The sequence below is a fragment of the Monodelphis domestica genome, chromosome 4 (genome assembly GCF_027887165.1).
Source record: "Monodelphis domestica isolate mMonDom1 chromosome 4, mMonDom1.pri, whole genome shotgun sequence".
Classification (NCBI taxonomy): domain Eukaryota; kingdom Metazoa; phylum Chordata; class Mammalia; order Didelphimorphia; family Didelphidae; genus Monodelphis; species Monodelphis domestica.
In genome coordinates this window covers 165,933,355-165,946,403 of record NC_077230.1, presented here as the reverse complement: position 1 = coordinate 165,946,403, position 13,049 = coordinate 165,933,355, and the positions used below count along the sequence as shown (strand labels likewise).

Genomic DNA, 13,049 nt, shown 5'->3' with positions numbered 1-13,049 from the left:
ATTTCCAGCTGCCCTTCAGAAAAATAAAACTGAATGTTCAATAGACACCTTAATCTCAACACATCCAAAATGGAATTCATTCTCTTTTCCTTAAACCCCATTCCCTTTCCTATTACTGTAGAGAGCATTGCCATCCGCCAATATCTCAGGCTTATAACCCAGGAGTCATTCTCTACTCCTCAATATCTCTCAGTTGCCATATCTAATCTCTTGATAATGCCTATTGATTTCATTTATGATGTCTCCTGAATATGCCCCCTTGTCTCTTCTGACAGTGCCACCACTCTGAGGCAGACCCTTAGGCTCACAACTGTACCATTGCTCTAGTCTCCTACTGAATCTGCCTGCCATTATCCATGCAGTCACTAAAGTGATTTTCCTAAAGCAAGGTTCCAACTGTCACCCCCAATTCCCTGTTCCCCCCACATTCAATAAACTTCCATGACTCCCTATTGCCTCCAGGATCAAATACAAAATCCTCTGCTTAGTATTCAAAAGAAATTCTTAACCTATCTTCCCCTCTTACCTCTTCAGCCTTCACTTACCTTACTCCGTACCACTTACTATTTAATCCAATAACATTGGCCTTACTATTGTCCCACAAACAATTCTGTCTCTCAATTCATGGCATTTTCTCAGTCTGTCAGTCTTGCCTGGAATGGCTCTCTGCTATAGGCTTCCTGGCTCCCTTTAAGTCCCAACTAAAGTCTTATCTGGTCTAGAAAGCATTTCTCAATCCCTTTTTTTTCTTTTTAAAACCCTTACCTTCAGGCAGAAGAGTGGTAAGGGCTAGGCAATGGGGGTCAAGTGACTTGCCCAGGGTCACACAGCTGGGAAGTGTCTGAGGCCAGATTTGAACCTAGGGCCTCCCGTCTCTAGGCCTGGCTCTCAATCCACTGAGCTACCCAGCTGCCCCCTTCTCAATCCCTTTTAAAGCTAGTGCCTTCTTTCTGTACATTAATTTTCATTTATCCTCCATGTAGCTTGTTTATATATATAAATACACACACACACACACACACACACACACACACATATATATGTATATATATATGTATATATATTTGTCCCTTCCAAACCACAATCACCCCCAATTAGATTGTGAGCTCCTTGAGGGCAAGGTACCTATCTTTTGTTTCCTTTGTATCCCATGAGTATACTAGTATCGTGCCTGGCACGCAGTAGGTATTAAATAAATGTTGATTGATGGATGACTGTAATATGAGAACCAGGTAAGCTAGGTAGAGGAAAACTCCACCAGAAGGCTGGCTACAGGGTGAATTTTTCCCTTTTTTTCCACAGTGTTATCAACTCACAAAAATTTCTGCTAGTTCATGGAGAGGTTGTAGTGAACTGAATTGAATTAAATTTTTCTGTTAAGTCAGAGAGAGGCTATAATTATTTAGGGAAAAAAGGAAATTGTGGCTTTATCATATCCTAGAGTTTGTACAGAGTATGAGGTTCTACATGCTGGTGATATCTGCGTGACAGTTTTTACCCACTTGGAGTGTATAGTCTATTTGGGGGGTGGAAGTAGAGGATAAGGCATGAACACAAAAGCTCTGATAAGAACAAGAATGCCATTAAATACATTCATTGTTGAACTCAAGCAGAGTGATTTGAGAATCTTAAGAAAGTGTGGATTACATCTAGCTGGAGAAGAAGAAAGAAGACTTCATAGAAGAGGCAGCACCTGGGTTAGACCTTAAAGGGAGAAAGATACAAATAGTTCATTGTTGGTGACAACTCTTCCCCATGAAAAAGGCAGGCTTTGCTGGCTCCTAAATCACTTTGACTTGACAAATCTAAGCATCTGAGACTGCGATGGGCTTGTTGCTCCCTTCTCTCCCCTTGTCTTCTAAAATGGCGAAATGAGAGAGAAAATTACTGGGTAGAGGAAGGAAAGCTCACAGTCACACTTAGTTATCCCATGTTTGGCAAGGTTTCCCAGAACTTCTGACAGACTCACAATTTTACCTCTTAGTGGCTGTGTGAGGAGGCAATGGGCCACCTTGCGGCCACCTCAAGGAAATGTCCCTTTCCCAACAATGCAGCATCCAGGGGGAAATGTGTGGGACCTTAGGAAGGGATTCAATCCAATTCAAAATTCATCAAGCATTTGTTAAACACCAACACTGTACAAGAGAGTGTGATAGGAGCTAAAAATAGGAAGATAAACTTAAAAATAGTACCTGTTCATCAGGATCCTAAATCTATTAGGGAGATAAATTAATATATCAGTTGAGAAGAGTCAAAACACTAAAAACTAGGTGAAAGGCTTCCATTATGATGTGACTTGATCTGAATTTTGAAGGAAACTAAGACATGGAGATGAGGAAGTAGTATATTCCAAGTATGCAGGGTAGTCTGTACAAATGCATATGGGAAAATATAACTGTATTAATGGGAAGAATGTGAAATAAGTCTAAAAAATGGATTGGAACCAGTGCAAAGAGTTTTAAATGCCAAGTTGAGGAGATTGTATTTTTTCCTAGAGGCACCAGGAAGGAACTAAATTTGATTAAGGGAATGGCATGGTCAAACCTGCAACTTGGCAAGATTATTTTAGTAGCTGTGAGAACACTGATTTGGGAAGGAACAGACTGAAAGTAGGAGGCTGGTATAATTACCTAGGCCAAAGGTGAAAAGAGTTGCCAGAACCAGGGCATGTGATTGGAAAGAAGGCAATAGATGGGAAAAATGTACAATGTGGAAGTCAGTGAGAAGCAAGGGGAAGTGAAGAATAAGAACAACATCCCCGCGACTCTGCTCTCCCCTCTTCCAACAGCCTGGCACAAAGTCTCTTAGAATGTCAGTATCCGAAATTGGCAGGTCCAATATCCCCCTTGGAAATAGCTGGTTTTGATTTGACTGGGGTTCACATGCCATCTCTGATGTTTATTACCTGGGTGACATGGGAAAGCCATTTAACTAAGCTGGGCCCCAATCGCCTCAATAACTAAATGAAGGGACTAGACTAGATGACCTTTGAGGACCCTTCAAGATCTGGATTGAAATTCATTGAGATGTGCTGGGTAAGCTCAGTGGATTGAGAGCCAGGCCTAGAGACAGGAGGTCCTGGGTTCAAATGTGGCCTCAGACCCTTCCCAGCTGTGTGACCCTGGGCAAGTCACTTGACCCCCATTGTCTAGCCCTTACCACTCTTCTGTCTTGGAGCCAATATACAGTATTGACTCCAAGATGGAAGGTAAGGGTTAAAAAAAAAATAAATTCATTGAGATGCTCCATGCAAAGTGCAGTGCTGGGTATACTATGCTGGTGATACTCAGAAGTGGAAGATGTGAGGCATCTGGGGAAAGAAAACACATATAGAAGATGATAAATTGCAGTACAAATCAGAATATAAACATGTTTTTAAGATCAGCATATTTCAAAGGCCAGTCAAATCCAACAGGGAGGCTTTTGGATTGTTTTGGCAGTGGAGTGGTTTGGAAACTTGGAATAAATATTAAGAAGCATGAGAAGCAAGAGAAAATTTCCATCCTTACTGGAGCTGCTAGTGAGCCATGGGCCCCAGAAGGCCACTTTTATAAATATTTTAGAAATTTATTCCAAACTTCATAATTGACAAAAACATTACAATAAGAATATAAAATAATCATACATGAAACTATAAATGTCATTATGTTCTTCGGGTAATGTGACATTTTTGTATTTTTTGTTATTGTTAAAATAAGCATATATTATTGTTAACACAACTACCAAAATGTTTTCTGCTTGCATGTCACTGTCTGAACTTTTTCTTTTTCCAGATTTTGTTGCTATCAATATTATTTTATGTTGGGATAATCAAGGTGTTATTTCTCCAGTTCTCTCATATTTACTTGATATTACTTCATTTAAGTCTTCCCATATTTCTTAGCTTAACCTTTTATGTTATTAATTTATTTTGTTCTGTACTCATGTTTTTACTGAAGTAGGGATTAAGAAAATTCCTTTTACCAATGAAATTAAACTATTATTCTACAAATCAGAGCATTTGCTTGGTTTCACTGAAGAGTTAAATGTCTTGCCTAGGGTAACACAAGTGTCAAAGACAGTTAGGATTTAAATTCATATTTTCCTGACTAATAGCCTATCTCACTACCCATCATGCCTGCCATGCTGACTTTCTTTTTCTTAATTTTTCTTTATATCTTTCATTTTTATGAGATAATAATACTACATTGGATATATGAAGTATAGTATATTTTTCTGTGATAAAGAGTTTTGCAGCTCTTCTAGTCATTTTGGATAGCATCTTCCAGAACTTTAGAAAACAAAATATTCCCAACTGTACTTTATCAACAGAAAATGATGGCATCTATGTTGAAAAACAGCATAGTATTGTGTATGGGACCCTGAGCTTGAAGTCAGGAAGTCCTGATTTAAATCCAGATTCAGACACTGCACATTCTTGAGCAAATCATCAACCTCTCAATGTTTCAGGCAACTTTTCATTAGAAACAAATTGGATAGCTACTTCTTTGGATAGAGTTCCCCACACTGATTATTTTTGGTACAGTCTAAAAACCTAAAGCCACAGCATTCAGTCATTATGATCAAATGTGTTTGCTATCTTATTCTTTAATGATACAGGAATGAAGGAAAGAAAGAAGTGTTTATTATATGCCTGCTATGTGGCAGGTACTACATTTAAATGCTTTAATATTATATCGTTTATAGTCTTATAAAAATGCTCCAAGTCACTACTAATTAGGTAAATGTAAATTAAAACAACTCTGTTTTAATTCAACCAGTTCTCACCCATCAGATTGGCTGATATGACAGAAAATGAAAATGATAAGTGTTGGAAGGCATGTGGGAAAATTGGGACACTAATGCATTGTTGGTGGAGTTGCAAACTGATCCAACCATTCTAAAGAGCAATTTGAACTAATGCCCAAGGGGCTATACAACTGTATACATCCTTTAGACCACTAATACCACTAATAGGTCTCAAAGAGCTTTTTTTTTAATAGGAAAAGGACCTATATGTATAAAAATATTTATAGCAACTCTTTTTATATTGGTAAAGAATTGGACATTGAGGGGATGTCCATCATTTGGGGAATGGTTAAATAAGTTGAGGTATATAATTGTTATGAAATACTATAATGCTATAAGAAATGACAAACATGTTACTCTCCAAAAGAACTGGAAAGACTTACATGACTTGATGCCAAGTGAAGTGAGCAGAACCAAGAGAACATTGTACCCCGTTACTGCAGTGTTGTACAATGACCAATGATCAACTGTGAAGGACTTAGCTATTCTCAGCAATACAATTATCTAAGACAGTTTCAAAGGACTCATGAAGAAAAATTCTATCTACTTCCAGAGAAAGAGAACTGATGAAGTCTGAATTCAGATCAAAGCATACTTGTTTTTACTTTCTTTTTCATCTTCTGGTTTTTTTTTGTTTGTTTTGGTGTGTTTTTTCTTTAACAACATGACTAATAAGGAAATGTGTTTTCAATGACTGCACATGTGTGTCCTATATCAAATTGTTTGCTTTCTCAATGAGGGAGGAGAAGACGGAGGAAAGAAAAGAATTTGGAACTCAGAATTTTTAAAAAATGAATGCTAAAATTTAATTTTCGTCTGTAACTAGGAAAAATAAAATATCTAACTTTTAAAAAAGAAATGAAGGAAAAACCTTATTGGATCCTCACAATATAAGAGATAGGTGCTACTATTATGCCCATTTTACAACTGGGAAAACTGAGAAAAATCAGCATTAAGTGATTTGCCAGGGTTCATGTTTTAAACTATTAAGTGTCTGAGGCCAGATTTGAATTTCGATCTTCCTGATTCTAAGACCAGTGCTCTATCCTCTGCACCATTTAGCTGCCTAGCCTCTATATATCACAATGCACCCATAAGTTTGGCAAAGGATGAGTTTCTCAAAATTCTGGAGGACTATCTAGTGTGACAGATGGACTCTTCTCCTTTTGCTCTTGCAAAATAAGGATAATAATAGCACCTATCTCCCAGGGTTGTTGTGAAGATAAAACAAGATTATATTCATAAAGTACTTTGCAAACTTCATAAATACTAGCTCTTATTAATATTGTTAGTAATAATAAGGATAAATGTTTATCTTTTCCAGCCTCTTCATTATATAGATGAGGAAAGAGACCTGGAGAGATTAAGTGATTTGAAAAAGGGCACCCAGAGAGCAAAGCAGGATTCTACCCCAAATCCTCTCTAAAGCTAGCGTTTCTGGATTTATCAATGTTTTATGGAAACATTTATCATGGCAACAAACTTCAAAGAGAAGTCTTCAATGGCTTATTCCTTCATTTCCCTTCTACCATACTGCTTCCTCTAATACTCACCTTCTGATATCATTCAGCCCTTCATTGCCCATGACACTGCCTTGGTACAGACCCTTATTATCATCCCATGTTTGGATTATATCAGAGGTTTATCTTCCCAACTCTGTTCTCTCTATATAACAATCAATTCTGTGTCTACTATCAGATTAACTTTTCCCAAATATCACTTCTAATCTGTTAATTTTTTTAAATTCTCTGTTTCTTATAGCATCAAATCTAGCTTTCTTTATATAGTTTGTAAGACCTAAACCCACTTTATTTCCTTCATTCCCTGATACTTATTCTCTTCCGTAGATGAGCTGTCCTCACCGTCCCACAAATTATGGACAAGGCTTATTCCCACTTCCGTAATTTTGCTCACATCATTCTCCCTGCCTCTCATTTTTATCTGCCTTTCCAAATGTCCTCATCTTTCAGAATATAGCCCACCTTGCCTCTCTTCCAAGAAGCCTTCTTATTACTCTAGCTCTCAGTTGGATCTTTTTCTTCTGAATTTTTACTGGATTTATTTTGTATACATTCTAATCATGGCATTGAATTATATACTGACTTTCATCAGTTGGATGTTTATCCTGGCTTGATCAACTTTTTTCACACTCTAAAATACTTGGCATTTTATTTCAGATGGTTATAGTTCATGATGTTTTTGTTTCTATTTTTCCTTTTTACCGTAGTTTAGGATTTAAAAAAAAATCTAATGTAAATATCATGCCATTTTGATAGGGATTTTCTCATGTTTCATGGGAATGGCAAGTTCCAGGCCCCATTTTGTGTGGTTTATTAAGTTTATTTTTAATTATGTTGTGAAATTCTTGGCTTGCTCCTTGAAAGTGGAATTTTACGCATCTCCCCTTTGACTAAAGGAGTTTCCCCTCTCTAAACTGTTGGCCACAGTTCCAGTTTTCAATATTTATTTTAAAACTTTAATTTGTTTAAGATATAACATGCAAAATAAAAATGGATTTTAGTTTTTGTAAATTAAAATAAATACAAAGTGATCTATTTGTACTGTACTTCTTGGAAAGGGGCATTTCTAGACACCCTACAACCAAAGTTGTTATTGCCAAATGATTTTTTTTTTAATTCCAAGCCAATTATTTCAAAAAGGAACCCTTTAAATCAGTATGAATTGGGAGCAAAGGTTCAAAGTGGTGGCACTTTACATGAATCCTGCTGTTTATATAAACTCGTAATCACAGCTTTTCTATGAATAAATTGCTTCATAATTAATGCTTAAAGAAAGAATTAGAACCTCCTCATCAAAAAATTTCATTTACATTCTTAGATGAGTCAATTTAATCTAATTGAGGTATAAAGACTTGGTCATGAAGAGGTAGGAATAAAGACCACGAAGATTTACATATTTTGCCTTTTGAATTATTTTTACCCAAATGCACTTTAAGAATCAATCAAGATAGGTAGTTATTTTGATCAAGGCTTAATTTTGTTAAACTATGTTCATGACACTACTGAATTAGATGAATGACAGATGCTGAACAGAGAAAATAATCATGGTAGTTTTTTCTAAAAAACTTTGTTTTTAGCCTCCACAGAGATAAGTTGTGAAGTTTTCTGGGAGAAGGATCCTACTACACATATTTGCTACCAGTTCAATCTCTTTTCCATTCTGTCTTGGTCTGAAGCCCATTCTTCATGCAAGATGCAAGGAGGTGATTTACTAAGTATCATGGATGGGACAGAAGAAAATTTTATAAGGCGTAAGTAGATAAGAATGGTTCATATTTATGTCCACCCCGTTAAAATAACTGCTGTCAGTAATCAAGTCCATTTTATGCAAAAACATTCACATAAGACTAGTGGGGATGAAATCATTTTAATAAATTGGAAGTGGTTTTCCCTATTATCATAGTGTCATGTTGCTTTTTTTTCCACTTGGCTATCTGGGAATCCTTTCTCACTACCTTCTCTGAACTTTAGGGAAATACCAAAGGGAGTAGGTAAGATCAGTTTATTAATAAGGGGAGTTTGTAGAAGGAAGAGAATTCATGTATGCTCTTGGGTAACCCCAGCTAGGGCACAGTGGATAGAATGCTGTTTCTGGAATCAGGAAGCCTCATCTTCCTGAATTCAAACCTGACCTCAGACACTTACTGGATTAGACTTATTAGACCCAGGCCAAACCATTTAACACTGTTTGTCTCAGTTTCCTCATCTGTAAAATGAGCTCAAGAAGTAAATGACAAACCACTCTAATATCTTTGCCAAGAAAATCCCAAAAGGGGTCCACGGAGAATTGGACACAACCAAAAAATAACTGAACAATAAAACCATAGATATCCATTTAGTGAACTAAATTTCAATTTACTCATTCAATAGATATTTATAGAGCATTTCTGTGATAGGTTCTGCAGGGCCTACTAGACAAATATTATATATGGCCCTTGCCACCAAAGATGGCTAGATTTGAGATCTAGATGGGAATAAACATAATGAAATGAGATGATATACACTATCTTTAGTTACATTTATCCTGAACTCTACTGTCGCCCTGAGGTGAAAGGTAAATTAAAGTAGTATTCCTTTTTTCTTAACCTTGGGATTGAAGCACACAAATATAAGTTGTTATTTTTGGTTTATTGTGTTTGCCTTGGAAGATTTCCATTGGAAGCTTTTTACCATGATAAATATATTTTCCTAAAACATTTATAAATGTGGAAAGGTCTTGGATATATACTTTAGCATACCTTTGCTGATTGTCCTCCATTATGTGCCAAGATTTGTTAGGATGAGAATATACGTACATGTATGTGTATGTATGTATACATGTGGTTTAGCACTTTTCAAATAATATCTCATTTCATCCTCACAGTGACCCTTAGAGATAAGCGCAGTTTTTATACACATTTTACCAAGGAAGAAGCTGAGGCAAACAGAGGTTCAGTGATTTACCCAGCATCACACATCTAGTAAAATTGTGAGAATGGATTTGAAATCATCTTCCTTACTCTGGGTGGATCACTCTCTCCACTCTCTCCACTCTCCTCTCTGGTATGTGTGCATGCACACATATACACAAGCATGTATACATGTGTATACAAAAATGTGTGCATATTATTTGTACATATGGATATATACGTAGTCATGAATATAAGTATATATGTGTGTACTTGTGAATCTTTACATCATATGTACTGTGAAGGGTTAAATTGGGGGGGAAGAGTTTGAACAAAAGCCAATGCACAGTTTATTAAACACAAAAGACTTAGTTTATTATTAGGAAATACAGATAGGAAATAGGAAGGAGGAAAGTAAAAATAATCTTACTAGCTTATAACTATACCCCAGATGCCAATCCTAACTAAATTTCTCTAAAAACGCCTAAATCTATCTGCCTCAGAGGCCAATATCTTCTGCTAGGCCGAAGCCCTTGCCTACTCTCCTACTCTCACTATCTTAAATATAACCACTATCTATCTACCTTATCTACCCAAGTTATTAATAATCAATAAGGCCATTAAGGCCTTAATTCTGTTCTCTGTCTCCAACCAGAGAGAGTGCCAGCAGCATAACCTCTTCCTAGGAGACCCAGAGACAAAAAGCCCTTGGAAACTCCAACTGCCTAACTCCCCTCGGCCACACCCTTCTAACTGTCACTAACTGACACATGGCCCAGCAGGGGGTCTCTAACTGACAACCTGCACAGCAGGGGGTCTCTTACTGGAAAATATTATTGCTCCTTTTCCTCTTAAATATAAAAAAGGAGAAATTAATAAAAACTCTTAATAATGCACATAAACCCAAGACCTGTATAGGTTTATAGCTATTTTGTGAAAATGGGTGTATATATATATATATATATATATATACACAGAGAGAGAGAGAGAGAGAGAGAGAGAGAGAGAGGTGTGTATATATATATATATGTATATATATATATATATATATAAAATGTGTGGGTGTATGTAACAGCACACCCACAAACATATTGCAACACACATGCATGCATGTTATTGCGCATTTGTGTATGACACTATACATGTGTGCACATTATATGTATGTAAATATAAAAAGTAGAATGCAAGACCTATTCTCTCATTTCTTGTCTTTTTAAATATTGCCTATCTAAAATTATACTTTGAGATTTATTCAGCTAGTTTAAGCCTATTTACAAAGGCAGGAGAAGGGCAGCCTTTCTTTCATTTGTTAGTAATCATTGCAACGGATCTATGTGGAAATCTTTGTGTTATACCATTTCCACCATTAATATTTCCTCCTTTGGAGCCTAGAGACTGTACATTTCACCCTGTTTCAAATTTTTAACTCAATAGTGACAAAAAGATCACTGAAGAGCACCAGACCATTGTGATCAGATCAGCTTTCATCGGGTTGACAGTGTACAAAGAGATTTCGATTTGCACTAATGCCTAATGCCCTAGTTTACAATTAAATAAAGGATTATTACCTTTTCATTCTGGTTCTAAGCAGCACAATTACACTAAAAATAGCCATTGAAATAGGGCATTATTTACATTGTGTAAATATAACAAGTAAATGTAAATTATATGTCAATATAGCAAGTAAATCAGCCAATAAGTCTTCATTAAGTGCTTACCATGTGCCAGGCCCTGTGCTAAGTGGTTGGGATGTAAAGAATTAGCAGAGTCTGTGCCCTGAAGAGAACTCACAGTCATCTGTTAGACTGGGAGACCCTTAAAAGCAGTATCTGTTTTTTGCCTTTCATTGTATCCCTAGAACTAAGGATTATGCCTGGCACAAACATTCTAATACTGTGTGTGTGTGTGTGAGAGAGAGAGAGAGACAGACAGACAGACAGAGACAGACAGAGACACAGAGAGAGACAAAGAGATAGAGACAAAGAGGGAGAGAGAGAGAAGGCAGAGAGAAAGAGAGAGACAGAGAGACAGAGAGAGAGAGAGAGAGAGAGAGAGAGAGAGAGAGAGAGAGAGAGAGAGAGAGAGAGAGAGAGAGAAGAGAGAGAGAGAGGGAGGGAGGAAAAAATACAGTATAGATGGAGACAGATTGCAGAGAGAAGGAACTACTAGCCATTGGGAAAGGGTAGGACTGTTAAATCCTACAGAATTTGGGATTTGAGCTGACTCTCAAGGAAAGCCAGGAAAATCAAGAGCCAAAGGCATGGAGGAAGAGCATTCCAGGGATGGAAGACAGCTAGTGCAAAGGTATTGAGGGGATTGGTGTTGCATTTGAGGAACAAGAAGTAGGCCAAAGTAGTTGGATCCCAGAGAAAATAAAAGACAGTAAAGTAGAAATCATTTGCATCAGACTCAAAAAGGAAGGAATCTCTGCAGGCTGTACATTGACTTAGAAAACTGCAAATTAACCTCATCTATGCCTTACTATTTTTTTTAAAATTTTGTTAAATAGTTCCTAATTACATTTTAACCTGGTTTAGTCCTCATTGTAGAGTTTTGTAGTCCAGTTTAATACCTCTGGTGTAAACATCACTAGAAAGGATGGGGCTAAGTTGTGAAGGGTTTTATTTTTTTTTTAAACATTTACCTTCCAACTCAGAATCAATACTATGTTTTGGTCCCAAGGCAGAAGAGTGGTAAGGGCTAAGCAATGGGGGTTAAGTAACTTGTCCAGGGTTACACAGCTAGGAAATATCTAAGGTCAGATTTGAACCCAGAACCTCCTATCTCTAGGTCTGACTCTCTACCCACTGAGACACCTAGATGCCCCCTATGAATGGTTTTAAATGCCAACAAGAGGAGTTTTATATTTGATGATGTTAGGGGGCCACTGGAATTTACTGAATGAGGGAGAGGGAGTGACAAGGTCAGATTTGTGCTTTAATAAAAATCACTTTGGTTAGGTCACATAGTTCCTTCCCTCGTGAAGTTTAAAGTCTTAAAATACAGATTCTAGTATTTTCCCCTCATTATTAATATATGCTTCTTTTTTCTTCCTCTTCTCCCACTAGGACCCAAGTACCTTTCAGATGCCTAGTGTGTTGTTAAAAGTAATGCTGATTAATCAATTTAAGGAAGACACTGTAGATTATTTACAGTACATGGAATTAAGAAACAGGAGAAGGAGGGTGCTTCCTATGCCTATTCTGTTCAGTTTTAATTAGGTCACTTAGGAAGGTGCTTCACTATTCTCTTTTTATTTAGTGTGTTCAGTGTTGGCCCATGTCAACTTTAGAAAACTTCTCTCCTTGGTAAATTAGGGCTCAGCCGTCTCCTGGGTCGAGTTGGTATATCTTTTGACATGGTTTTGTGCACATCTCTCACCACTGTCTCATAGCTCAGGCTCATGAGTCTTTCCCCTCACTCAGTGATAACATTTATCATTGGTATATTATATTGCCTTTGGAGTTAACCTCTCAGTTAGACCCAAAGTCCTGGCTGGGGAAAGAGAGGTAAGGATTCTCAGAAGATCTGACTCCAAGGGTGACAAAGTTTAGGAGGAAAATAAACTCCTGGTTCTGAGAATAAAAGCCTTCAGATGTTGAGTTTGAATTTGAAATTTGTCAAGGTGACTTCTTCCCCAGGAGGAGTTTAAAGTCCCAGATAGTATCTCCAGGTAGTTGTTATTGTTATCTCTCACCCTGTGGTCCAGTGCCCTCCATCTCAATACCTGTCAATATCTTACCTCACCTGGACAAACTTTTTCAACATGTGCTCCTGCCCTTGATTTTTATCTAGCCTACCTTTGACATATGCTTCCTACTTACGCTGACGTATGCACTGCCAGATTGTTATT

General features: G+C 37.1%; 1 protein-coding gene across 2 annotated transcripts in view; it reads left to right on the top strand.

The window, feature by feature from the left end:
• Positions 1 to 13,049, top strand: part of PLA2R1 (phospholipase A2 receptor 1) — a 168,847-nt gene that overhangs the window by 51,741 nt on the left and 104,057 nt on the right. For both annotated transcript variants that reach the window (XM_003341235.4, XM_007494249.3), the window contains exon 4: positions 7,886 to 8,059. In XM_003341235.4, the coding sequence (XP_003341283.2) occupies positions 7,886 to 8,059 (174 nt within the window). The remainder of the gene's footprint in view (positions 1 to 7,885; positions 8,060 to 13,049) is intronic.